The 26,835-nt window shown below is 43.8% G+C and overlaps 1 protein-coding gene across 2 annotated transcripts in view; it reads right to left on the reverse strand.

Annotated features, from left to right (window-relative positions):
* CAP2 (cyclase associated actin cytoskeleton regulatory protein 2) overlaps positions 1-26,835 on the reverse strand; it is a 154,370-nt gene that overhangs the window by 20,944 nt on the left and 106,591 nt on the right. For both annotated transcript variants that reach the window (XM_049655011.1, XM_049655010.1), the window contains exons 5-7: positions 23,134-23,277; positions 22,743-22,828; positions 19,692-19,797 (exon numbers count right to left, since the gene is read on the reverse strand). In XM_049655011.1, the coding sequence (XP_049510968.1) occupies positions 19,692-19,797; positions 22,743-22,828; positions 23,134-23,277 (336 nt within the window). The remainder of the gene's footprint in view (positions 1-19,691; positions 19,798-22,742; positions 22,829-23,133; positions 23,278-26,835) is intronic.

Consider the following 26,835-nt stretch of genomic DNA (forward strand, 5'->3'; position numbering starts at 1 on the left):
CCTCTCTCTCTCTCTCTCTCTCTGCTAAACGTTTTCCATCAACACAGCTGCTTAAGTAAAAAAAAAAGTCTATCCTCTCTCTCTCAGCTACCAGTTTTCCATCTATGATTTTTCTGCTTAATAACTGACTTGTTTGGAAATTTTCACCTTTCACATTTTAAATTCCAAGATTTTTCAAGCCCAACAGTAAAGGTAGCAGGGGATTGGTCTAAATAGAACTTAACTCTTTAACAGATAGACTGATAATGAATCAGGATAAGGAGGTTCGTCTGTCCACTCAACAAACATTTACGGAGCGCCTCCTTGCAAGGAACCAGGCCTGCGGTGAAGAAGCAGCAGACGTCCTGTTTGTTAAGAAGCTCGTCATCTAGGAGGGGTGTTAAGGGCACAAATAAATAATTGCAGATGCAGTTTGATATGTGCCGTGTGGAACATGAACAGGGACATGAGGGCACAGAGGAGGGCATGACCGGCTCTCCTCAGGAGAGTGGGGTTAGCGGGGCCGGAGAAGGGCTGCTGTGCCTAACCTGGGCCATACCATCGAATGTTTTGTAGAGGACAGGGGTCTATAAAGAGAGGCATGAGGGAGTAAGAGGGAGTAACGTACATACAAATCACATTAATCTCCACCTTTATCTTATTTTATTTATTAAAAAAATTTTTTTTAACGTTTATTTATTTTTGAGACAGAGAGAGACAGAGCATGAACAGGGGAGGGGAAGAGAGAGAGGGAGACACAGAATCAGAAGCAGGCTCCAGGCTCTGAGCCGTCAGCCCAGAGCCCGACGCAGGGCTGGAACTCACGGACCGCGAGATCACGAACTGAGCCGAAGTCGGATGCTGAACCCATTGGGACACCCAGGCGCCCCCCTCCTTTTTTTAAAAATTAATCTCCACCTTTAACAACAGGTCAGCCAACCTGTATCTTGGCCTGTGTTTTTACCAGTTTTTAGAAAAGCAGAGACTAAGAAAATAAAAATATCACGGGGCAGCCTCTTGGAAGCAGTGGATTGTGTCCCATACCACAGAGCTTTTGTTACAATTTTCCTCTCTGAAACTAGCTTAGAGATAGTAATATTTTGAGCCACCTATCTTGCTAAGTATTTGTGAAGATTACAGATCAAGCTACAAAAGGAACAATCTGACGTGCAGTGGCATTGTTTATGGGTTTCGCCAGCGCCCCCAGCCCCCAGCCATCCTCCTTGTGGCCTCCACCCTGGCTCCCCTCACACGCGCACACACAGATGGCTGTCCTAGGATTCTTGGTCAGATTCTTTCTCGAGCTGTCCACCTCAGAGCCAAGCTGACCCATCAATCCCCTGGCTTAATGGTTTACTTATTTTTTATATTTTTGCTTAAAAAAATGTTTGTTTATTTTGAGAGAGAGAAAGAGAATCCCAAGCAGGTTCCATGATGCCAGCAGGGAGCCTGACACGGGGCTCGAACCCACCAACTGTGAGATCAAGAGTCAGACGCTTAACCAACTAAGCCACCTAGGCACCCACTCTGGCTTATGGTTTATGTTCTGCAGGCAGCAGTGAAAACTTACGTGTGCCCAATTACACATTTCAGAAGCAGTTTTAAAATTACAAAGCCATTTTAGTCGCAAATATACTTTCATTAACATGCGACAGCTGCGGGAATGGACAATGTTTTACAGCTGAACTTTTGGGTCAAGTGCTGTTTGTTAATTTCCCCAAATACGGCACACAAAATACGAGTGTGAGAAAGCCACTCATGTACCAAAACAGGAGGGAGGGGTTAAATGAAAGAACCAGCAGTTTCAGAACTAAAGACTTTCTATGCGCAGAAGTCAGACCGTTCTCACTGCAGAAAAAAATACTTCACAAATTTATGATTTAGGGTTTGTTTATATTTTAGAATCAAAATTTCTATTTTTTGCAAGATGCACTTTGATCAAGAACTTAGTGAAATTGATACATTTCCAAATTTATCAATTTCTATAAGTACTTGTGAATTTTACTTTCATATTTACATCACACTTTCATTGGCAGACAAGTATCATCGAGAAAAAAAGATTGCACATAAACTAACAGATGACCATCCCGTACAACATAAGGATAAGCCAAAGAGAATTATGGCTTTAGTCTCTATTTTCTTATTTTTATCGCTTCCTGTAATTTTGAGACTTCTTCTGCCAAAGAAAACAAAGTTTCTGGGGGCCCTTCCAAGAAAACAGAATTGTTAAAAATACTACAATGAAGTACTATATAGTATGTTAAGCACCTGCTTATTAATAATTGTTAAAAAGTCAATTTAGGGAGTATTTCCTATTTCATCTATGGCAACAGAACACTGCTTGAGTTTTAGGTTTCCACAAAGCACCAATGGCACTTGTTGAAGTAAAACCATGGTCTCACAATTATGAAGGAAATGTGGGTCCATGTGGATCACTTTTCTTCAGAGGCAAGATTCCAAACACCCTTATCTCAAGAAGTATGAGAGAAGGGTGCCTGGGCTCAGTCTGTTAGGCGGCTGACTCTTGATTTCGGCTCAGATCATGATCTCACGGTTCCTGGGATTGAGCCCCATGTCTGGGCTCTATGTTGACAGGGTGGAGCCTGCTTGGGATCCTCTGTCTCCCTCTCTCTCTGCCCCTCTCCTGCACATGCGCTCTCGCTCTCTCTCTCTCTCTGTCAAAATAAATAAATAAACTTGAAAAAAAAAAGAACTAGAGGAAGGGTCATGAAAATACATCTCACGGTCTCGTCCATGACTTCTGATGGTTTCCCTCTCCTGGAGTCTCTGTACATCATTCCTTTGAGAACCTGGAGGGGTGTGTGAGCTATGGCAGTAGATGAAGAAAAGACAGAGCAACAAACAAAGTCCCTTCAGAGAAGCTTTGAGGTGGAACACGGCTGGGGAAAAACATACATAGTCTACGTGAGTTTGGGGAAACCAGTTAATTTACTGTTTTTTCTTTCTTTTTTTTTTTTAAAACAGTGCATTTAAGGGGCACCTGGGTTTGAGCCCCGGATCGGGCTCTGTGCTGACAGCTCGGAGCCTGGAGCCTGCTTCAGATTCTGTGTCTCCCTGTCTCTCTGCCCCTCCTCTGCTCCCACTCTGTCTCTGTCTCTCTCAAAAATAAATAATAAAAATTAAAAAAAAAAAAAAGAAACTCTTTTGGCTCCATCTAATGAAGCGAGCATTTAGTGAGTTTCTATCAGCTGGGAATTTGTGGCAAGCAGGTGGCAAGGGACAGGTGCAGGGGAGGCATCTGTGACCAATATTCCGCTGCCTGTAATAAAATGCACTGTCCATTTCTGTTACCGCCATCTGATGGACGAAGTAAAGAAATATTACCTATGCGGCTCTTGGACGAGGAACACAATCCGTAGTTAGTTAATGGAATAACATGGTAGAAATTTCATTGAGAAGAAATGTGATTACACATGAATGCGTTTCACTTAGCAAATGTGACCGGGCACTGTGTTTAAGGCCCCGTAGCAGCCGCAGCTGCTGGTTCCCAGCAGAATGGGGAAAGCGCCCTGCTTTCAGGAGCTCCCGGCCTCGGAAGAGAGACAAGACACTTCTGTGTTCCCAGACAACAGGCACTCAGCTCTTGCCTTCACGTCTTTGCTCAGGATATGCCTTTGTTCAGAAGGCTCTTCCCCAACGTATAATCTGGAAAACCCTCATAGATCCTTCAAGGCTCGACTCCAACGTCTCTTCCTTTTTGTACATTGTCTCTCCCAAGAGCAAACTTCCTGTTTCTCTGTTACGAGGACCCGTGAGGAACACCCTTATTAGAATCCTTCACGCTACACTGTAACTATCTGTCTGTGCATTCAGGTTTGGTCATGAGCCTGAGCACTAAAGAGTCACTCATTATTCATCCCAATGTCACTGGTAATGTGGCCCAGCGCCTGACACCTGGTAGGTGCTTCGTAAGTACTTACTGAAGTGAGTAAGTAGCTGCTTTATAAGGTAGAAAGTGCTAAGCATCATAAAAGAAGTACAAATTTTAAGAGGTGCCAGGGGGCGGTCTGTGGAGGGAAAAGGATAACTTCCAGCTTCGGGCATGGAGATGAGCAGAGGAGACAGGCGACTCGGCTCTTGGGAAGGAGGCCATGTGAAAATGGCACTGAAGGCTGGATGGGTCGGATCTGGCACAAGGAAGCAAGAGGAAGGGGGTTCCAGGAGTGTTGTCGTGACAACGGAAAACTGCAACTGAAATGTCAGCATCACACGAGAACTGACAGATCCACGTTCATGTTGCCTTTCCAGGCATCACCTTCTGATGTGACACACTTGTTTAACCAAACTACCACTCCTCAAGACTCTCCTTTAGGACTGCCTGCGGATCTATTTACAAAAACATAACGCACCAAGCAATCACTCATTCCGCTCTACTCTGCCCCTTCTGACTGCAAAGAGTATGACTTGAATTAATCCCTCTCCAAAGAGGGTCTCAAAGGCTTCTGGCCATTTGAAAAGATAAAAGTCACTTAAAAAATATGTTTGTTTTCGAGAAAAAGAGCATGGGGGAGGGGCAGAGAGAGAGGGATGCTGAGGATCCGAAGCAGACATCAGAGAACCCGATTTGGGACTCAAGCCCACAAACCATGAGATCATGACCTGAGCCGAAGTCAGATGTTCAACCCCACAATTCGCCCCACAATTCGCCCCACAATTCGCTTTTAAAGAAGGAACATTGGCTACCATGTACTACCCTAAAAAGGATGGGCTAAAGACTTTATCTGCCCTTGCCCTTTCTCACTGAGACAAGAAGGTGGATGATGGCATTGGGATGATGGACAGGGAGAGGGACAGAGCTACTCGACCACGGCAGGGATTCCTGGGGGGGCCTGGTTTCAGGAAGCAGGCAAGTCCCCCAGGAGCAAGGGCTGAGCTTCGCCCCAGAGGTGTGGCTCCTTGGGGGTGAATGAGAACCCAGGCCTCAGCTCAGCTCTGGGCTCAGCTCTGGGCTGGACTGACAGTGGGCCTCATTCAACATCTCCTCCTATTCAGGCACCCCCTGCTTTGCTCTAGGGAGCACCTCTGTCTGCGCCCCTAAATCACGACCTCCTGATTTTCCTGGGAGGAGCTGAAGGAGAGGGCAGGGAACAGGACAAGGCCAAGTACATCACTGCCTTCAATGTCACACGTGAAGGAATTTTAAATGAACGCACTTTAATTAAAATATTCCCAAAGGTGATGGTTTAAATAAATTAGGAATGTGTATTAATTTGCTGGCCCTCAGGTGAAGAGAGTTCAAGTTCTTGGTTAGAAAGAAGTTCTAGTAAATAAAATAACCCTGATTGTTAAGGTTGGCAGTTTTAAAAGCTATTACTGTTTTGATTTAGGAAGAGAAAAATTTAAGTACTCTAAAAAATTTATGTATTGTTATCAACCACCAATAAAACTCAAGAATATTTACGAGATAATAAAAATGGTTCTAAATATAAAAGGTTTACTTAGAGCTTCATAGTGCAGCTAATTCTAAACTATTGTGTATGAAATTGTAGATATTTATTTTTGACTTATGCTTACTCTACTGAAGATATAGCTCAAGTAGAAATAAAATCCTCGAACAATCCCCAAAACTTCAAAAGGCAGAAATTGAAGCTTTAAGCAATCCCTCATTAAATCAGACAACTGGTCTACAAATGGTCAAGACATCATTACACAAAGTCAGTTGTGTTCCTTTGTTCTACAAAACTGCACCTACCTCCAGCTCTCTAGAAACGTTGCTTTCTAGGGGTCATTAATACATCACAGCATTATTTACAATAGTTAAGATATGAAAACAACCTAAATGTCCACTGGTAGATGGATAGATAAGGAAGGTGTGGTCCGCACGCACACACACACACACACACACACACACACACAAATACACACACACTGGAATATTACTCAGCTGTAAAAAATGAGTTTGCCATTGGTGACAACATGGAAGGACCTAAACAGTATGATACTAAAGGAAATAAGTCAGTATTATACTAAAGGAAATTTCACTTCTATGTGGAATCTAAAACACCAAATCAAACGAACAAACGAAACAGTGCAGAAACAGACTCATAAATACAGAGAACAAAGTGGTGTTTGCAGGGGTGGGGGGAGATGAGCAAAACAAGTGAGGAGAATTAGAAGGGACAGGTTTCCAGGTACAAAACAAGGAAGTCATGGGAATCAAAAGCATAGCCTAGGGGATATGGTCAGTACGCTGCAGTAACTCTGCGTGGTGGCAGGTCACGAGACCCGGCGGTGATCACTTCGTAATGTATGTAAGTGCCGAATCGCTGTGTTATATATACGCTTAAAACCCATATAGTATTGCACTACACTTTAATAAAATAAAGGTCACCAATAAGGTGGATGATGGCAGCTTTTCCCTAGTCCCTACGTTCCCCACATTGTCACAGTGGATAGTGGCAGCCAGCCCACGCTTCTTCAAGTCTGGAGATCCTGGACTCTGGTTTTCTTCTCCTCCTCTTCTCTTGTCTCCTTGACGGATTGACTCCACTCCCCAGAAAACGCGGTTCCCCGGGGTGTTTTCCTCCACCGTGTCCTCCTTTTTTGTCTCTGCATCCACTTAACGATCGTCCCTAGGCCTCCCCCTTGGTGATGTCACCTGCCTGCTGCACCTCTCTATGGAGAATGTCTCACCTGCACCCCAAACAGCACGGGGAAGGCTCATGTCAAGGCTATCTTGCTCCTCTGTGGAGTTCCCTGTTGTACTGGTGTTGCTATGATTCTCCCAGATTTCCAGACTTGGAAACTTGGGTGTTTAGGTTTGATCTCTCTCTCTTTCAAAGGAAAGACAAAGTCCTCATCTCAGCATCCACTCTATCTCTTGCTTCCCATTGCCGTCCCCACCCTCCAGGTCACGTACGAATTGTCCCAGTCCCAGCCGTCCATTAAAGCCTCCCAACAAGGATCGGGGAGCCTCTAACCTCCTCCCCTTTTCCGTCTATCTTGCATGACTTCCAAATCACCATCTTTTTGCTCAAAAACCTATGATGAAGGAAAAAATCCTGCATACCACATATAGACCCATCTTTTTAGGAAAAGACATACAGACAGATTTCACCATCTGGCCCTAGTTTGCTTTTCTGGCCTCAATTCTCACCATTTTCAGCTCAGAAAACGACCAGTTTTTCTCTCAAAGTACTTTGTTCATGTCCTATATGCATGTGCCGAATTCTCTGCTAAGAATAAGAACTGCCCTTTCCCAGGGCGCCTGGGTGGCTCAGTTGGTAAAGCGTCTGACTTTGGCTCAGGTCATGATCTCACAGTTTGTGGGTTTGAGCCCCATGTCAGGCTTTGTGCTGACAGCTCAGAGCCTGGAGCCAGCTTCAGGTTCTGTGTCTCCCTCACTCTACCCCTCCCATGCTCATGCTCTGTCTCTCTCTGTTTCTTAAGAATAAATAAACATTAAAAAAAAAAAAAACCTGCCCTTTTCCTTACTATCCACCTAGGGCTCTCCAAACTCCTATTCATCCTTCAAGACCCAAATCAAACATCAGCCCCTCTCTTGTCTTTTCTGCCTACCCAGGAAGTCTAACTAGCAAGGTTTCTTTTCCAACACAGCCTTGGTTATTGTAATTTATTTCTGCATCATACTTAAAACTTGCTGCTTGATGGCAGAAACTAACATAAATAGAATGTCTGTTGTATGCCTTGTACATGGTAAGTAGCCAATAAATGTCTATTAAGTAAATGAATTGCTAAATAAATGAATGAGTAAAAATCAAAGATCTCTGGACTCCTTTGGTCCAACTTGAATACACTCGAGCAGTGTTTTTCAAACTTTACTATACATATAAATCACCCGGGGAAATCTTATTAAAATGCAGGTTCTGATTCAGGAGGTCTGGAGTGGGGTGCTGTATTCTGCATTTCAAACAAGTTTCCAGGTTACTGCCGGCCCCAGAACCACACTGCACTGAAGGATTGTGTGTTCCTTCCATGTTCTGTGCAAGCATCTGTGCTTTGTGTTTACTTGTAGCGTGATAGTTATATCATGTTGTATCTGTTTATATGTTCTTTAGGTAGAATGTGAGTTTCAGTGGACAGAAATGTGCGGCCTGCATCATATACCCATTCTCTGCATTGTCAGCACCTGGCCCAGAACCTGCTGCGTGCTAGGTGCTGCATACTATGTTTGTTTAATTACCAGTGTCTCTCAGGCTGAACTCCAAGCCATTTCCAAGTTTACTTCATTATCTGTGCATTTGGAGCTGCTTTGTTAGTCAATGATACTCCTAACTCCCTCTGAGCAGTCTGGATCTTTTCCATAAGAGAACAAAAGTAATTGGCTACCCAAAGCCCCAAAAGGGAGCTAAAAACCCAGGAGCAATTAAGTCGACTGAATGCAGCTGTGGTCAAGGTAGACTGGAGACAGCCACTCCCCGCAGCCCCAGAGCCCCATGGAAGAGATCAAGGAGCTCTGTGATCCGGACAAGCAACACGCCGTCTAAGGCTCTACCAATTCACTTCGATGAATAAATGCAACGCACAGGATTGGTACAAGTTCTAAATGAAAATTTCGATCGAAAAGACGGAGAACAGTTTTCTTTTGTACAAATCAAGAGGGAGCCAGAGGGGCCAGAAGACTGGAAAACTTATAAGACATACATATTTAATGCCATGCTACAGGGCCTACATTATTTATAAGTCAGAATACCCTCTGGCTGAGTTTTAATTTGCTCACGGCAAACTGTTACACTTTGCGCTTTGTTAACGAACATTTGGCCTTTCCACTGAGAAAGAGGCCGGAGAGAAAGATCTACCCTGAGAATAAAGGAGTGATGGCAAAATGTCTGGCTTCAAGAAAAATAAAACCCCACCTTGTCTATGACTGTAACACCCCCAACTACCTGTCTCTTTCTGGAGGTTCGGATGACTGACAACTAACTACATCACCATCACATAAGACTTGCTTCACGTTTGTGTATGTAGAGTTTTATCCTTTCCACACCTAATTATACCCTAGGTGTTCCCAACACTAAAGGAATTCAAGAAAGACATGAAAAAGGACAGAAAGATGTCAGCAAGTTTAACCCCAGAAAGTGAGGAAAACAACCACATTTTATCCCGTTCATGGAATTCTTTTCATGACCTTTTTCTGGCCAGATCCACACAGAACGGAACAATAGCCTGAATGTTGATCTGGCCAATGCATAGAAAAAAAAAAAAAATCAGTTATTTCGGTAATTTTCAGTGCAAAGATGCGGCCTTAGCCGTTCAATGCTTATTATCTCATCTGCAGGAACTGCCGACAAATATCACAAACCCGACCGACAGCAAGGGATGATAAATAACAGTGTCCCTGCTGGGTTCCTGCCAAAAAGCTGATTTATCCAGCACAGCGCGTTTGAAACCCAGGGCAGAGGAAACCGTGCAAATTAATATGTAAAAGAGTTGCCAATAATTAAATGGAAAACTACAAGTTGTTTCTGGCATACAGTCCTTCTGGACCACGGTCACGTTGAAGAAAAGCTTACAGAAATGAGAAGGTTCCATTTACCACAGTAAATGTCACCAGAAATCCTACGTGGATCTCTCCACAGCTGCGTCTTCTTCCAAGCTCATGGTCCCCACTGGCGCCCGCACACCTGTGCACAGACCCTCGCCCTGCAATCACTGTCCCGGAGAATAACCGGCCTCAAAGTTTTACATTCCTCCCTGACAACTGACGGGAGCCACAGTTGCCCGGCACAGCTGTGGTCTGAAGGCCAATGTCAGGAGGTGGGAGCTGGCAAATCCAGTTCCAACTGTCAACTCAGGGGGAGCGATCCCTTCTTAGGGCAGTGCGTTCTTGGAAGCGCAGGGCCCTGGGCAGCTAGCTCGATGCTGGTCCCTGAAACTCCCATGGGGCTCTAATCTCAAAATCCAATTTGAAAACAGAGAAAAAAAAAAAAAAACCACGGTGACTCAAAATACTTGAGATGTTAAGTCACCATCAGCGTTTTGACTGTGTCCATTAAAAAGGAATGCGTTTCCTAAACCTTCTGAATGTTGTGATATCAGTGAACATGAACACCTCATCTTCCTACCTGCTCTTGGATCCTTAACATCTTATGAATACGAACTGTTTGCACGATTGTGATCAGTGGGCAAATAAACGAAATTATTCCTATTTATTTTTTCTTCCCAAAGGCCATTTAATCAGATCATTCTAACAGTCCTCGAAAGAATGCTGTGATTCTGGCTACAATCGCTCATTGTTCATTTTGCTGCTACGTTGACACATCATCGTTAAGTGAAGAGAAATTAGTTTGATTTAGGCTGTGGATTATGCTTTTAAATCTTTTTAAAGATGTTTAATCTTTAATTAAAATGTTTAGAAGGAGGGAAGATGGCGGTGTAGGAGGACGCTGGGCTCACCACGCGTCCTGCTGATCACACTTAGATTCCACCTACACCTGCCTAAATAACCCACAAAACCGCCAGAGGATTAGCAGAACGGAGTCTCCGGAGCCAAGCGCAGACGAGAGGCCCACGGAAGAGGGTAGGAAGGGCGGCGAGGCGGTGCGCGCTCCACGGACTGGCGGGAGGGAGCCGGGGCGGAGGGGCAGCCCGCCGGCCAAGCGGAGCCCCCGAGTCTGGCTGGCAAAAGCGGAGGGGCCGGACGGAGTGTGTTCCGACAGCAAGCGGGACTTAGCATCTGGGAGGTCGTAAGTTAACAGCTCTGCTCGGAAAGCGGGAAGGCTGGAGGACAAAGGGAGGGAGAGCTGCTGAGCCCCGGGACGACAGAGCTGTTTGGCGGGGAACAAAGGCGCCCGTCAGCGCCATCTCCCTCGCCCATCCCCCAGCCAAAATGCCAAAGGGAACCAGTTCCTGCCAGGGAACTTGCTCGCTCCGCGCAAACACCCAACGCTGTGCTTCTGCAGAGCCAACCCTCCGGCAGCGGGTCTGACTCCCTCCCGCTGCCACAGGGCCCCTCCTGAAGTGGATCACCTAAGGAGAAGCGAGCTAAGCCTGCCCCTCCTGCCCCCATGCACCTTGCCTACCCACCCCAGCTAATATGCCAGATCCCCAGCACCACAAGCCTGGCAGTGTGCAAGTAGCCCAGACGGGCCACGCCACCCCACAGTGAATCCCGCCCCTAGGAGAGGGAAGAGAAGGCACACACCAGTCTGACTGTGGCCCCAGCGGTGGGCTGGGGGCAGACATCGGGTCGGACTGCGGCCCTGCCCACCAACTCCAGTTATACACCACAGCACAGGGGAAGTGCCCTGCAGGTCCTCACCACTCCAGGGACTATCCAAAATGACCAAACGGAAGAATTCCCCTCAGAAGAATCTCCAGGAAATAACAACAGCGAATGAACTGATCAAAAAGGATTTAAATAATATAACAGAAAGTGAATTTAGAATAATAGTCATAAAATTAATCGCTGGGCTTGAAAACAGTATAGAGAGAGGGCAGCAGAGAATCTCTTGCTACGGAGATCAAGGGACTCAGGAACAGTCAGGAGGAGCTGAAAAATGCTTTAAACGAAATGCAAAACAAAATGGAAATGACGACGGCTTGGATTGAAGAGGCAGAGGAGAGAATAGGTGAACTAGAAGATAAAGATATGGAAAAAGAGGAAACTGAGAAAAAGAGAGATAAAAAAATCCAGGAGTATGAGGGGAAAATTAGAGAACTAAGTGATACACTAAAAAGAAATAATATACCCATAATTGGTATCCCAGAGGAGGAAGAGAGAGGGAAAGGTGCTGAAGGGGTACTTGAAGAAATAATAGCTGAGAACTTCCCTGAACTGGGGAAGGAAAAAGGCATTGAAATCCAAGAGGCACAGAGAACTCCCTTCAGACGTAACTTGAATCGATCTTCTGCACGACATATCATAGTGAAACTGGCAAAATACAAGGATAAAGAGAAAATTCTGAAAGCAGCAAGGGATAAACGTGCCCTAACTTATAAAGGGAGACCTATAAGACTCGTGACTGAGCTCTCTTTTGAAACTTGGCAGGCCAGAAAGGATTGGCACAAGGTCTTCAATGTGCTGAACAGAAAAAATATGCAGCCGAGAATCCTTTATCCAGCAAGTCTGTCATTTAGAATAGAAGGAGAGATAAAGGTCTTCCCAAACAAACAAAAACTGAAGGAATTTGTCGCCACTAAACCAGCCCTACAAGAGATCCTAAGGGGGATCCTGTGAGACAAAGTACCAGAGACATCGCTACAAGCATAAATCATACAGACATCACAATGACTCTAAACCCGTATCTTTCTATAATAACACTGAATGTAAATGGATTAAATGCGCCAACCAAAAGACATAGGGTATCAGAATGGATAAAAAAACAAGACCCATCTATTTGCTGTCTACAAGAGACTCATTTTAGATCTGAGGACACCTTTAGATTGAGAGTGAGGGGATGGAGAACTATTTATCATGCTACTGGAAGCCAAAAGAAAGCTGGAGTGGCCATACTTATATCAGACAAACTAGACTTTAAATTAAAGGCTGTAACAAGAGATGAAGAAGGGCATTATATAATAATTACAGGGTCTATCCACCAGGAAGAGCTAACAATTATAAATGTCTATGCGCCGAATACCGGAGCCCCCAAATATATAAAACAATTACTTATAAACATAAGCAAACTTATTGATAAGAATGTGGTCATTGCAGGGGACTTTAACACCCCACTTACAGAAATGGATAGATCATCTAGACACATGGTCAATAAAGAAACAAGGGCCCTGAATGATACATTGGATCAGATGGACTTGACAGATATATTTAGAACTCTGCATCCCAAAGCAACAGAATATACTTTCTTCTCGAGTGCACATGGAACATTCTCCAAGATAGATCATATACTGGGTCACAAAACAGCCCTTCATAAGTATACAAGAATTGAAATTATACCATGCATACTTTCAGACCACAATGCTATGAAGCTTGAAATCAACCACAGGAAAAAGTCTGGAAAACCTCCAAAAGCATGGAGGTTAAAGAACACCCTACTAAAGAATGAGTGGGTCAACCAGGCAATTAGAGAAGAAATTAAAAAATATATGGAAACAAACAAAAATGAAAATACAACAATCCAAATGCTTTGGGATGCAGCGAAGGCTGTCCTGAGAGGAAAATACATCGCAATCCAGGCCTATCTCAAGAAACAAGAAAAATCCCAAATACAAAATCTAACAGCACACCTAAAGGAAATAGAAGCAGAACAGCAAAGGCAGCCTAAACCCAGCAGAAGAAGAGAAATAATAAAGATCAGAGCAGAAATAAACAATATAGAATCTAAAAAAACGGTAGAGCAGATCAGTGAAACCAAGAGTTGGTTTTTTGAAAAAATAAACAAAATTGACAAACCTCTAGCCAGGCTTCTCAAAAAGAAAAGGGAGATGACCCAAATAGATAAAATCATGAATGAAAATGGAATTATTACAACCAATCCCTCAGAGATACAAACAATTATCAGGGAATACTATGAAAAATTATATGCCAGCAAACTGGACAACCTGGAAGAAATGGACAAATTCCTAAACGCCTACACGCTTCCAAAACTCAATCAGGAGGAAATAGAAAGCTTGAACAGACCCATAACCAGCGAAGAAATTGAATCGGTTATCAAAAATCTCCCAACAAATAAGAGTCCAGGACCAGATGGCTTCCCAGGGGAGTTCTACCAGACATTTAAAGCAGAGATAATACCTATCCTTCTCAAGCTATTCCAAGAAATAGAAAGGGAAGGAAAATTTCCAGACTCATTCTATGAAGCCAGTATTACTTTGATTCCTAAACCAGACAGAGACCCAGTAAAAAAAGAGAACTACAGGCCAATATCCCTGATGAATATGGATGCAAAAATTCTCAATAAGATACTAGCAAATCGAATTCAACAGCATATAAAAGGAATTATTCACCATGATCAAGTGGGATTCATTCCTGGGCTGCAGGGCTGGTTCAACATTCGCAAATCAATCAACGTGATACATCACATTAATAAAAGAAAAGAGAAGAACCATATTATCCTGTCAATCGATGCAGAAAAGGCCTTTGACAAACTCCAGCACCCTTTCTTAATAAAAACCCTTGAGAAAGTCGGGATAGAAGGAACATACTTAAACATCATAAAAGCCATTTATGAAAAGCCCACAGCTAATATCATCCTCAATGGGGAAAAACTGAGAGCTTTTTCCCTGAGATCAGGAACACGACAGGGATGCCCACTCTCACCGCTGTTGTTTAACATAGTGTTGGAAGTTCTAGCATCAGCAATCAGACAACAAAAGGAAATCAAAGGCATCCAAACTGGCAAAGATGAAGTCAAGCTTTCGCTTTTTGCAGATGACATGATATTATACATGGAAAATCCGACAGACTCCACCAAAAGTCTGCTAGAACTGATACATGAATTCAGCAAAGTTGCAGGATACAAAATCAATGTACAGAAATCAGTTGCATTCTTATACACTAACAATGAAGCAACAGAAAGACAAATAAAGAATCTGATCCCATTCACAATTGTACCAAGAAGCATAAAATACCTAGGAATAAATCTAACCAAAGATGTAAAAGGTCTGTATGCTGAAAACTATAGAAAGCTTATGAAGGTAATTGAAGAAGATATAAAGAAATGGAAAGACATTCCCTGCTCATGGATTGGAAGAATAAATATTGTCAAAATGTCAATACTACCCAAAGCTATCTACACATTCAATGCAATCCCAATCAAAATTGCACCAGCATTCTTCTCGAAACTAGAACAAGCAATTCTAAAATTCATATGGAACCACAAAAGGCCCCGAATAGCCAAAGTAATTTTGAAGAAGAAGACCAAAGCAGGAGGCATCACAATCCCAGACTTTAGCCTCTACTACAAAGCTGTCATCATCAAGACAGCATGGTATTGGCACAAAAACAGACACATAGACCAATGGAATAGAATAGAAACCCCAGAACTAGACCCACAAACGTATGGCCAACTAATCTTTGACAAAGCAGGAAAGAACATCCAATGGAAAAAAGACAGTCTCTTTAACAAATGGTGCTGGGAGAACTGGACAGCAACATGCAGAAGGTTGAAACTAGACCACTTTCTCACACCATTCACAAAAATAAACTCAAAATGGATAAAGGACCTGAATGTGAGACAGGAAACCATCAAAACCCTAGAGGAGAAAGCAGGAAAAGACCACTCTGACCTCAGCCGTAGCAATCTCTTACTCAACACATCCCCAAAGGCAAGGGAATTAAAAGCAAAAATGAATTACTGGGAGCTTATGAAGATAAAAAGCTTCTGCACAGCAAAGGAAACAACCAACAAAGGCAACCAACGGAATGGGAAAAGATATTTGCAAATGACATATCGGACAACGGGCTAGTCTCCAAAATCTATAAAGAGCTCACCAAACTCCACACCCAAAAAACAAATAACCCAGTGAAGAAATGGGCAGAAAACATGAATAGACACTTCTCTAAAGAAGACATCCGGAGGGCCAACAGGCACATGAAAAGATGCTCAATGTCGCTCCTCATCAGGGAAATACAAATCAAAACCACACTCAGATATCACCTCACGCCAGTCAGAGTGGCCAAAATGAACAAATCAGGAGACTATAGATGCTGGAGAGCATGTGGAGAAACGGGAACCCTCTTGCACTGTTGGTGGGAATGCAAATTGGTGCAGCCACTCTGGAAAGCAGTGTGGAGGTTCCTCAGAAAATTAAAAATAGACCTACCCTATGACCCAGCAATAGCACTGCTAGGAATTTACCCAAGGGATACAGGAGTACTGATGCATAGGGGCACTTGTACCCCAATGTTTATAGCAGCACTCTCAACAATAGCCAAATTATGGAAAGAGCCTAAATGTCCATCAACTGATGAATGGATAAAGAAATTGTGGTTTATATACACAATGGAGTACTACGTGGCAATGAGAAAGAATGAAATATGGCCCTTTGTAGCAACATGGATGGAACTGGAGAGTGTGATGCTAAGTGAAATAAGCCATACAGAGAAAGACAGATACCATATGGTTTCACTCTTATGTGGATCCTGAGAAACGTAACAGAAACCCATGGAGGAGGGGAAGGAAAAAAAAAAAAGAGGTTAGAGTGGGAGAGAGCCAAAGCATAAGAGACTCTTAAAAACTGAGAACAAACTGAGGGTTGATGGGGGGTGGGAGGGAGGGGGGGGTGGGTGATGGGTATTGAGGAGGGCACCTTTTGGGATGAGCACTGGGTGTTGTATGGAAACCAATTTGACAATAAATTTCATATATTGAAAAAAAAATGTTTATTTACTTATTTTGACAGAGAGAGAGAGAGCGCGCGAGCATGCGAGCAGGGGAGAGAGGGGAAAGAGAGGGAGAGAGAAAAATCCCAAGCAGTCTCCTCGGTGTCAGCACAAAGCCCCACCTGGGCCTCAATCTCACGAACCGTGAGCCAAAATCAAGAGTTGGATGCTTAACCGGCTGAGCCACCCAGGTGCCCCTGTGTTTTGGAATCTTTTAAATAGATTTTAGTCATTTAGGTTTAAAATTTAAAACTATGGTTTTTATAACACAGTTTGTAATGTATGTATTTTTATCCCAAACTTTAGAAGAAGAGGACAAAAATATTAGGTAATATACTTCATATGTCTTAAAGCTTGCTAAAAGATTATGCATTGATGATGTTATCTCTGAACTAACACTTTCTTACCATAATCATTCCTCACTTTTAATATCTGACCAACACTTTACCATTAAAGAAGTGAAGTAGCTGCTCTGCTTTATAATAACTGCCATTTTAAATAGAATTTTCCCATAGCATAACATGCTCAGTAAATAACAGCCATTATTATTATGGCAATCTACACTGCCCAGTGTCTGCTCCAAAGATTATACACACGATTATTCATTTTTGAGAGACAGAGCATGAGCAGGGGAAGAGCAGAGAGAAAGGGAGACACAGAACCTGAAGCAGGCTCCAGGCTCTGAGCTGTCAGCACAGAGCCTGATGTGGGGCTCAAACCCACAAACCATGAGATCGTGACCTGGAGTCAGATGCCTAACTGAGTCACCCAGGTGCCCCAGGATTATATTTTATATAACATATATACACATTTGTATAAATATAACATTTATGTTTTAAAAAATGTACTTTGTGATCCATTAGTGGGTCATGAAATCAATTTAGTGGGTCTCAGCCAGAATTTTATAAAAAATGAAATAAAATAGAAAACATATTTGAATGCATTTCATGTGGTAAGAGACAGAACTGTTTCACAAAACATGTTTTAGTATTATGAACAGGGTGTGTGTGTGTGTGTGTGTGTGTGTGTGTGTGTGTGTGTGTAAACTGTATTTCTTACCACTAATTGCCTTTAAAAGTTTGAAAGCCGTTGTTACAAGGCTTTTATTTCTCATGAAAATAATGAAAACACAGTATTCACTCCAGAATAAAGGAAAATAGCTACATTTATTTTTCTATAATTAATATTTGATTCTTATCTTAAATATTCAAAACACCATTACTCAGAGGTAAAAGGTATTGAAAGCATTTAAGAGAATTTTCTATTCCTTTTCCATGGGTGCCATTAGAGAATTAATGAGCTGGTGTTTGTTGACATGATTATTTTCCACAAATGGGTTCTGTTTCCTTTTCCATTTATCTACCATGAAATGTAAGACATCCAAGGACTCTTGCTGTCTAGTTTACTGTTCTCTAGTGGTGACCTATCTCCATGGCAAATACATGACTATCTCCCTTTACAACAAACTGATCTATAACAAAATAGCATCTCATTGGAAGTGTACGAAAAATAACACTAATCCATCCACCCAAACACCCACCTGCATCATGGTCACCTTCCTGTGTTAAAACCCTTCGAGTGTCTATGAACTCTCTTCTCAGAAATCATAATGTCGTGGGCAGAAGAAAAAGAAACAATTAGCTGCACTTTACAACTGTGCATTTCTGCTTGCGGAGAAAATAGGCAAACTAGAAAGTAAAAGGAAGGGTCCGCCTTTGGGGGTCAATGTTAACGTTTGTTACAAGTGTTAGGGAGCAAAGGCAGGAATCCCACACTCCCTTGGAAAGTCGCAAACTCTGTGTTGCTATTAAGCCTACCTCACTGACATCCACATTCAGGACAAGGGGTAGGTGCTGGAGCATGGCCAACCAGAAGAATGTGGGGGGGGGGGGGTTCTACCCCCGAGCGGAATTCACAAATATGCCCCTTCACTTTCTCCAGAGTCACTCTGGTTAGATCACCCACCGTGACCCCTTAAAGGTAACATTCATTTCTAACAGAAGGGGGTTTCCATAGGAAGTCTTTCTGTGCCAAGTGCAGAGACTTAAAAGGGCAAGGAAGATTCTAAGAGTCCCCTGTCTCGCAATTTAGTTCAAACCATTTACTGAGTACTTACTCCGTGTCAGGTACTGTGTTAGGGGCTGGAGACAGAGATGAGTTTCCAACTGAGTGGGAGAGACCCCAACACACACGTACCAATGACAGTCGCGTGAGCTGAGCTATACTCGAAATACAAAGGGGGCATAGAGGAGAAATCCCCATCCCAGATGGAGAGCCGAGGCACATCAATGGAAGTTTCTTAAAGAAGTGATGTTGGAGCGGAGTCTTGGAGAAGAGAGACAGGTGCTTCCCCCCAGGGAAGGTCAGACAGCATGATGTATGTTTGGGACGTTGCAAAAAGGCTAAAGCATATGAGATTTGCAAGCTTTGAAACAACAATCTGATTTGGTTTGGCCTAAGCACGGCATGTGCTGAGGATCCCACCAGCAGTTTGGGAGTGCTGGGAAGCAGCAAGATGCGGGGAGAGAGGAGAGACCACGCTGAAGACAGGGCAAAGGTCAGGCCAACCTCTCACAGGCTGGGATTTTGTCCTAGGGCTAAGATAACGCTTGAGGCGCTAGGATTGCCTGTGTTCAAAAACGTCATTCAAAAAAAATTTTAAACATCAAAAAAAGACATTTAAAACATTTAAAAGGACATTTTCTTAATCATTCTATCTTCTTAAAATTGTAACTATTTTCAAACCTATTTCCTTTAATTTTTTTTCACAGTTTCTTTACATGTGCCATCTTAGTATGCAAAACCTTTTGCACTTCAGCACGTTGGGCTGGTAAATCATTTCCCATGTAGGCATCATATATGTTATTATTTTTTTGATGTTTATTTATTTATTTTTGAGAGAGAGAGTCTACGGCCATACCACCCTGAAAGCGCCCGATCTCGTCTGATCTCGGAAGCTAAGCAGGGTGGGGCCTGGTTAGTACTTGGATGGGAGAGAGAGAGACAGAGACAGAGACAGAGAGAAGAGGGGAGGGGCAGAGAGAGAGAGGGAGACACAGAATCTAAAGCAGACTCCGGGCTCCACACTGTTAGCACAGAGCCCGATGAGGGGCTTGAACTCACAAACCCTCAGATCGTGACCTGAGCCGAAGTCGGATGCTTAACCGACTGAGCCACCCAGGAGCCCCTCATATATGTTCTTTTGAATGGCTGTAGAGGTTTCATTGGGTTCTCACCATGACCAACTTAACCATTTCCTTTCTGCATGTCAGGTAGGTAGTCTCCAGATTTTCTCATGACAAACGACACTTTCATAAAGAGTTTCTACGTATCTATTTATCTTACGCTTTCCTTGAGGTAAATTCTAAAGTGTAAGGATCCTAGGCTACCAGGAATGAACACCGTTATGGCCTTTTTTTCTCCAGGGGGCAGACGGCTTGGTACTTACAGTTTTGCTCCAAGTCAGGCCGGTGGTATGGTGTTCCTTGATGTATGCTTGCAGAGCACTCCAAATGTTCAAATAGGACTTCACCCAATCCACATGGCGTAAATCGCTTTGTTATAAAAGAGGGTGGAAGAGAGTAGAGTTAGGATCTAAGGTAAAATTTAGAAAAGACTAACAGGAACGTGGTAATCCAGTAACTAAGGCTCAGGAGGACCCTGGACCAGTTGTCTTTCTGGGTCAGTCACCGTGAACCAATTTCCGGAAAGGACCCTGAAAGGCTGGTGGCCCAGGTCTCACCTGAGGGGAGCCGAGTGCCCTCCCTGAGCTCCAGGTGAGGGGCCAAGGGGACCCCGGGGAGCAGAACCAGCAATTTGGGCCGTGCGCCCTCACATGACCTCTAACTAGAAGGTGACCACGGAAAGAGACCATCTCTTCCCGTACCTGCTTCTGGTGCAGAATGAGAACAATGTGTTTTGGAGGGGAGAAGGGTATTGGAAGAAAAAAAAAGTCCTTTGGCTTTCTAATAATTTGGTTGATTTATTTGGCCAAGGGAGTAGTAAGGGGGATGCTGATGCAAGGAGACGATTTCCCACAAACAGGTAACACCCAGTCCCTAACACAACGTGGGGTTTGTAGCATTGGGCACAACCGCTCAACCAGACCCCCGTTTCCAAGACAGAGCAAACAAACTATATGAGGGGAGCACGGCACTGTGGCTGCTCTGTGTTGTTTTGTTTTGACAGAACAGCTTTGTTGACATACAACTCACATCCCATACAATTCATCCATTGATTTAAAAACATTTTTTTAATGTGTATTTATTTTTGAGAGAGAGAGAGAGAGAGCACAAGCAGAGGGAGGGGCAGAGAGAGAGAGGGAGACACAGAATCGGAAGCAGGCTCCAGGCTCCGAGCTGTCAGCATAGAGCCGGACGTGGGGCTCGAACTCACAAAACGTGAGATCATGACCTGAGCCGAAGTCGGACAGTTCACCGACTGAGCCACCCAGCTGCCCCTCAATTCACCCATTTCAAGTGTATAATCCAATGGTTTAGGTCAGCAGCCATGCAATCATCACCACGGTCAACTCTACATTACATCACCTCAGAAAGAAATCCCATACCCATCAGCCATTACTGCACATTTCCCCCAAAGTTCCCCAGCCCTGGACAATTCCTAAGCTACACTCTGCCTCTACGGATTTGCCCATTCTGGCATGTCACAGGAATGGAATCGTACAATATGTGGGGTTTTCTGTGTGTCTGACTTCTTTCACTTAGCCTGTTTTCAAGCTTCATCCACGTTGCTCTTCTGTCAATGATCCGTTGCTTTAACGGCTGAACAACATACCATCGTATGTGCAAACACATTTTATTTATCTGTTCAGTAGTCGATGAACATTTGGGTTGTTTCCACTTTGGGGCTATTATAAATAATGTTGCTACAAACATTTGTGCACAAGCTTCTGTGTGAACATGTTTTATTTCTTTTAGAGATACACCTTGGAGTAGAATTGGCGAGTGTGTCTGGTTTTTGCGGTAAAAAATATCCGGACGTATTTCTTTTTTTTTTCTTAAGTTTGTTTATTTATTTTGAGAGAGGAAGAGAGTGTCCGCGGGAGAGGGGCAGGGAGAAAGTAAGAATCCCAAGTAGGCTCTGTGCAGTCAGTGCAAGACCCCCACGTGTGGCTCAGTCTCCCGAACCGTGAGATTGTGACCTGAGTGGAAATCAAGAGTTAGATGCTTAACCGACTGAGCCACTCAGGCACCCCTCGGTACATATTTATTTAAATGTCTATTTATTTTTTTTGGGGGGGAGGGGCAGAAAGAGAGGGGACAGAGGATCTGAAGGAGACTCCATGCTGTCAGCACAGAGGCCAACGCAGGGCTCGAACTCATGGACTGTGAGACCGTGACCTGAAGTCAGACACTTAACACACTGAGCCACCAGGGCTTCCCAGTACGTATCTCCTACACTGAGTGGTGGATATAGGACTATCTTTTGTGTTGTGATTATATTTTCCGTATATTTTATAAATATTCTTTCATGTCTCCTCAATGCTTCTGAAAACTGAAAATAACCTGAAACAGACGCAGTATTGGTCAATGACCTGGTGCTCACGTTTCCTTCCCACTGAACAGTCTGGGCCGGCCGGTGAGGTGCGGGAGCCCCTCGATTTGCTGACCGATAAGCACTTCCACTTCTGCCGCCTGAGGGCTCAGAGGGGGAGCCGCTCTCCAGCCCAGCGCCCAGGGGGTGGATGTCTCTTGCTCTTGTTTTTGCCTCATTCCTTCCGTGAATGACTAGACATCAGCCCCATCACATACAGCCAGCTGTTGACAGGGCCGGCCATGACATTATCGGAGGGGAAGGACTCTCATAACCCTTCCTGCAGTGGAGACACTGCGGCTTGTCTCCATTCAGCCCATTTTCAATTCCAAACCCAGTGTTAAGTGTCTCCAGGACCTATTATTTGTGCTGTAGAATACGAGGTCTATTTTAAGCTGGATCTGCAGGCAAAGCTCCTTGGTTGGGACTCATCTGTACTGCCCTTCTTAGAGATGTCTCTCCGTCCGCCCCAGTTGTATTTCGTCTCCACGCCCTCGCTGGTTTCCCTCTCAGGGGCCTGGTTCACTGTCTCAGCTCACTCCTGTTTCTCACTCACACTTCATTTCCCGATTCCTCCTTTCTTCTCTCTGCTTGCCCACCAGCCCTGTTTGGGGCAGTGTGAAAGAGCTGTGCCCTTATAGGACGGGTCCACCGCGAACCATCACAGAGCCCTCTGGCCGCCGTGGGGACACGTATGGAATGGCACGTATTCAAGTGGGGAGTTTATCATCACGAGAGAACTGCGGCAGACTTTCCAAAGCACATCCATTATCTGGATAACTGGCCTCACTTTCCACTTTGCTTTAGCTGCAAAGATGGGCTCTTCCCTTAACATTTACCGTAAGCTAGCCTTTGAAAGGAATCAGGAACGCACTACACTAAGTTTGGGGACAGATGTTTAACAAGCAAGCACCTGAAAATTTGGTCGGTAAAAGAAGGGACGTACCTGTGTTTGTAGTCCTTTAAGACTCTGTTAGTGTAAAAGGTGGCAGCCTCATTCATCTCCTTGACATAAGGACCGGGTTTGGGGGACTGGGCGAACAGGACCGTCACCCCAGCATAGAAGAAAAAAAAAAAAACAGGATAAGAAAGAAAATGTCTTAAGGATGAAGAAAAGCCATGGAAAGTTGGAGACAAACATTTTGTTCTGTAAGGATAAGTGAGACATTTCCACATCTCCGAGCACAAAGCATCGAACTGCAAACAGGGTAAGAGAGAGCTGGAGCGTTCACCCCGAGAGGAATCTCCTGGGGTGTAACGGACAGGAAGGAGCCCGAAGGTAGCCCAAAGTTCTCCTAAACACTCCAAAAAATGACAGGTGCAGGGGCCAGACTCACCACAGCTATCCACCCAAGGGCAGGGATGCTTTCGCTGACGGCGGAGAGATGATTAAACATTTTACTCCCCCGGTTTCTCTCTCTGAAAGTTTGGATTTCCTGGATCTTTTCTGAGATTGGTTTCAGAAGCGCAGCCACATCATTCTGCAAGCAAGCATTGAACATTGTTACTAAAGAGCAGGGCAGAAGTTCAGGTCTCCAGGCTGGCCTCAGCAGGAGTACTTGCCATTGGTCAGGGGCTTTCAGACTAGAACGGAGGGCTGTTGTTACCGTAATACTATGTTTTCATTCTCTGAAGTGTGAAAATTGTACATATTTTTAACATTATGAATGCCGTCTCCTGAGACATGGAAGAAATCCAGCATATGATACAGTGCCTGTTTTAGAGTGCAGCATGAACGAGGAAATTGAGTGTGGTCAGTTTAATTTTGAAATGGAACCTATAGGCCACACACACTGGAATAACACAGGTCTAAAATCAGGGTGGGTGATGGGGGCGCTTGGGTGGCTCAGTCGGTGGAGCATCTGACTCTTGGTTTCGGCTCAGGTCATGATCCCAGGGTCGTGGGATCGAGCCCCATGTTGGGCTCTGCACTGAGCTGAAATTTAAAAAAAAAAAAAAAGATGAAAATAAAATCTGGGGTGGGGGGAGACATTAGTAAAAAGGTATCTTCTTGCTCCTGTGGGAATAGATGCGAGGGAGGGTCTTGCTTTTACCAGTTACCATAATCCACGTGAAAAAGTGGAGATCTTCCACGGTGGCTCTTTTTTTAAAAAATGTGATGGCTTACAATATTTACGGTTACCTTAGTCTGGTTTGGCTTTCTACCTTGTGCCTCGTGAACCTGGCCAACAACTACTGGTTACTCTCACTTGTGATTAATTCAACAACTGACTTCCTAGTCATACAGAAAACGACTTTCAAAATTATGTGAGCCGGTTATGAAGTATCACAGACACAGGGGCCTGTACTCCCTCCCCATCCACCCCTGGAGCAGTCTCTTCTCTTTGGTTTTGAAGTAGATACAAGATTACCTGTTGTTTTTTTTTTGTTTTGTTTTGTTTTTTAATGTGTTCCAAAGAACTAGAAACAGCTTGTACTCTGGCAATATTTTACTAAATGGTGTTTGCAGAAATGTTAAATGGAAAGGCCCCTAAAGCTCTTTCATTTCTTTTACTGAGACTTCAGAGCAAAGATTCTCAACCTTGGCCACACATTGAAATGATCCGGGAGCTTTGAAAAACAGAGGGCTGGGTCCCACCCTGAAAGAAAGACTGTGATTTCACTGGTCTGGAAGTGGTCTGGGGTAGGGATGTGGGGGGAGGGGGTTGGAAATGCTCCCCAGGTGCAGATTTTAATCACTGCTACAGTGATGGCTTAGCACCCCAAAGGGCAGTTGTTCCTGCCAGGGACAGCAGACCGTTGGGGAAGAAGCCACAGTCAGCCACAGCAGCTTCCAGACCTCACTTCTCCTTCTTGACCCTTTTATATACCCTTCCCTACAAGAAATATATATTAAGAGCTGACACTGGTTCGAATCTCAGCTCTGCCACTTACTACCGATGCGGCCTTGAGCAAATGACTTAATCTGAGCTTTGGTCTTCTCATCTGTAATTCAGAGATAATACCTACAGCCTGTAGACTACAGGACATACAGCATTTCAAGCTTTCATTTCATTTCATTTCATTTCATTTCATTTCATTTCAAGATTTACTCTTATGTAATTAGCTCGGCGAGGAAGTAAAAGGGATGTCCTCTAGCATATGTAATACTCATTTGCTTCAAGTAAGTGTCTGTGCATTTAAGATAAGAGAGGCTCCAAATAAATATCCACCTAGGTTAATAGGATTTTAGGATTACAGGAATCCAAACTGGGTCATCTAGTTCAGGTTCTGATAGACCCGTCTGAGTAGGTCATGATCAGTGTTTTAAAAAGTAACTGAAACAGAAAAAAAAGTATCAGAGGGCATTCACATGAGGTGGGAGCGTCCCAAACATTTGTTTCAGTTACCCAGTGGCTGTGCGTGTACATGCGTGTGTACAATGTATTTCTCATCATGAATCTCAGTCTAAAATTTTAAGAGGTGTGGATGGAATCCAGTTCTCCCATTTCACATAATTAGGAGACAAGATCAGCTAGCCAGTGTTAGTAGAGCTGGGGCTAGAACCCAGGTCTTCTGGGAGGCCCTGAAACAACTTTCTGCATCCGGTGCTCAGAAAAATACAGTTAGCTCTCCACGCACAAGTTTCCTCCCTGCCAGCAAGAGTAGGGGAAGGTATTGTGAAGAGATTAAGGGCTCAGATCTGGAAAGAGACCACCTGGGTTCAAGTCCTTGCTCCCCAGTGTACTAAACCCTAGGCCATTCCTCAGATTACCAAATGTGTCTATGATTCCATGACCTCATCTGCAAAATAGTGTTGATAATGGTACCCACTTGACAGGACTGTTAGGAGGAGTGAATGAGAGGAAGCTGTCTGTACTCGGTATAGAGTCAGGTGCACTGGGGTTCTCTGCAAACAGGGTGTGATCTAAAGGTCTCTGCCAGGGAAGCCTCCAATCGCCCACATTCACTGCCCAGTTCCCTCTTATCACTTGTATGCCAGCACAAGAAGAGAGATTTCCTAGTTGGGATATGCAAATGGACAGAGGCACGCTTTTTGTTTTGTTTTTGACACCTTGATTTAGGACTTCCAGGCTCCAGAACTGTGAGAAAGTAAATGTCTGTTGTTTAAGCCCCCCAGTCTGCGGTACTTCCTTTTGGCACCTGTAGAAAAATAACCTAAGGGTATAATGGCTTTATAGGAGAAGCAAACACCTCCAAACCCCCAACAACAACTCCCAAATCAACCTCTGAATAAAACAGTCACCCCCCACCAAATACTCCTTGCCTCAAAACTCCATGCCTCTTCCATGTTTGTTTGTTAACGGCAGCCAAAAGTCAGGTTTAAATGCTCTCCCTGGAATTTTGCTATTTGTTTATTTAAAAAAAAAAACTTTTTTAAATTAAGTAAATACTACCCACGATGTGGGGCTTGAACTCACAACCTCAGAATCAAGAGTCGCATCTTCTATGGACAGAGCCAGTCAGTCACCCCTGGAATTTCACTCTTTAGAAGGGAAACATTGCCCTCTTCAAGGGATTCTTTTTAGTCCAAATCCTACATCAGATCCAAGGTGTGTTATAGGTATTTCTAGAAGGCAGCTGATTTTTGCTTATGGCAAAACTACTAAAAAGCATCCTAATTTCCTCCAACAATTTGCTAAGCTATAATATTCTTGATGCAGTGACATTTCTGAAAAAGACCAGAATATCTGAATTGTTGGTGATATCTGGCCTATTGCCCCAAGGGGAAAAATAACCAGAAACACTGTATTTACAATGTTAGATAGATTTATTAAGGCCATCTTCATTTATCTCTAACTTCCCAAGAACAAACTCTAAAGTCTGAGGAGACAGAAGGATATTATACATTGGTTATCTGATGAAAGCATCATAAAGATTGAGAAGAGTTTCCTTTTGCCTTGGTTTGGCAATTGCACAAAGAACTGTCCTCATTAAGAAAGACAGAGAGAGAGAGAGAGAGAGAGAGAGGAAGGAAGGAAGGAAGGAAGGAAGGAAGGAAAAAGGAAGAAAGAGAGAGAAAGAAAAAGAAAGAAGGAAGGAAAGGAAGGAAGAAAGAAAGAGAAAGAAAGAAAAGA

This window comes from Panthera uncia, assembly GCF_023721935.1.
Source record: "Panthera uncia isolate 11264 chromosome B2 unlocalized genomic scaffold, Puncia_PCG_1.0 HiC_scaffold_25, whole genome shotgun sequence".
NCBI classification, from domain to species: domain Eukaryota; kingdom Metazoa; phylum Chordata; class Mammalia; order Carnivora; family Felidae; genus Panthera; species Panthera uncia.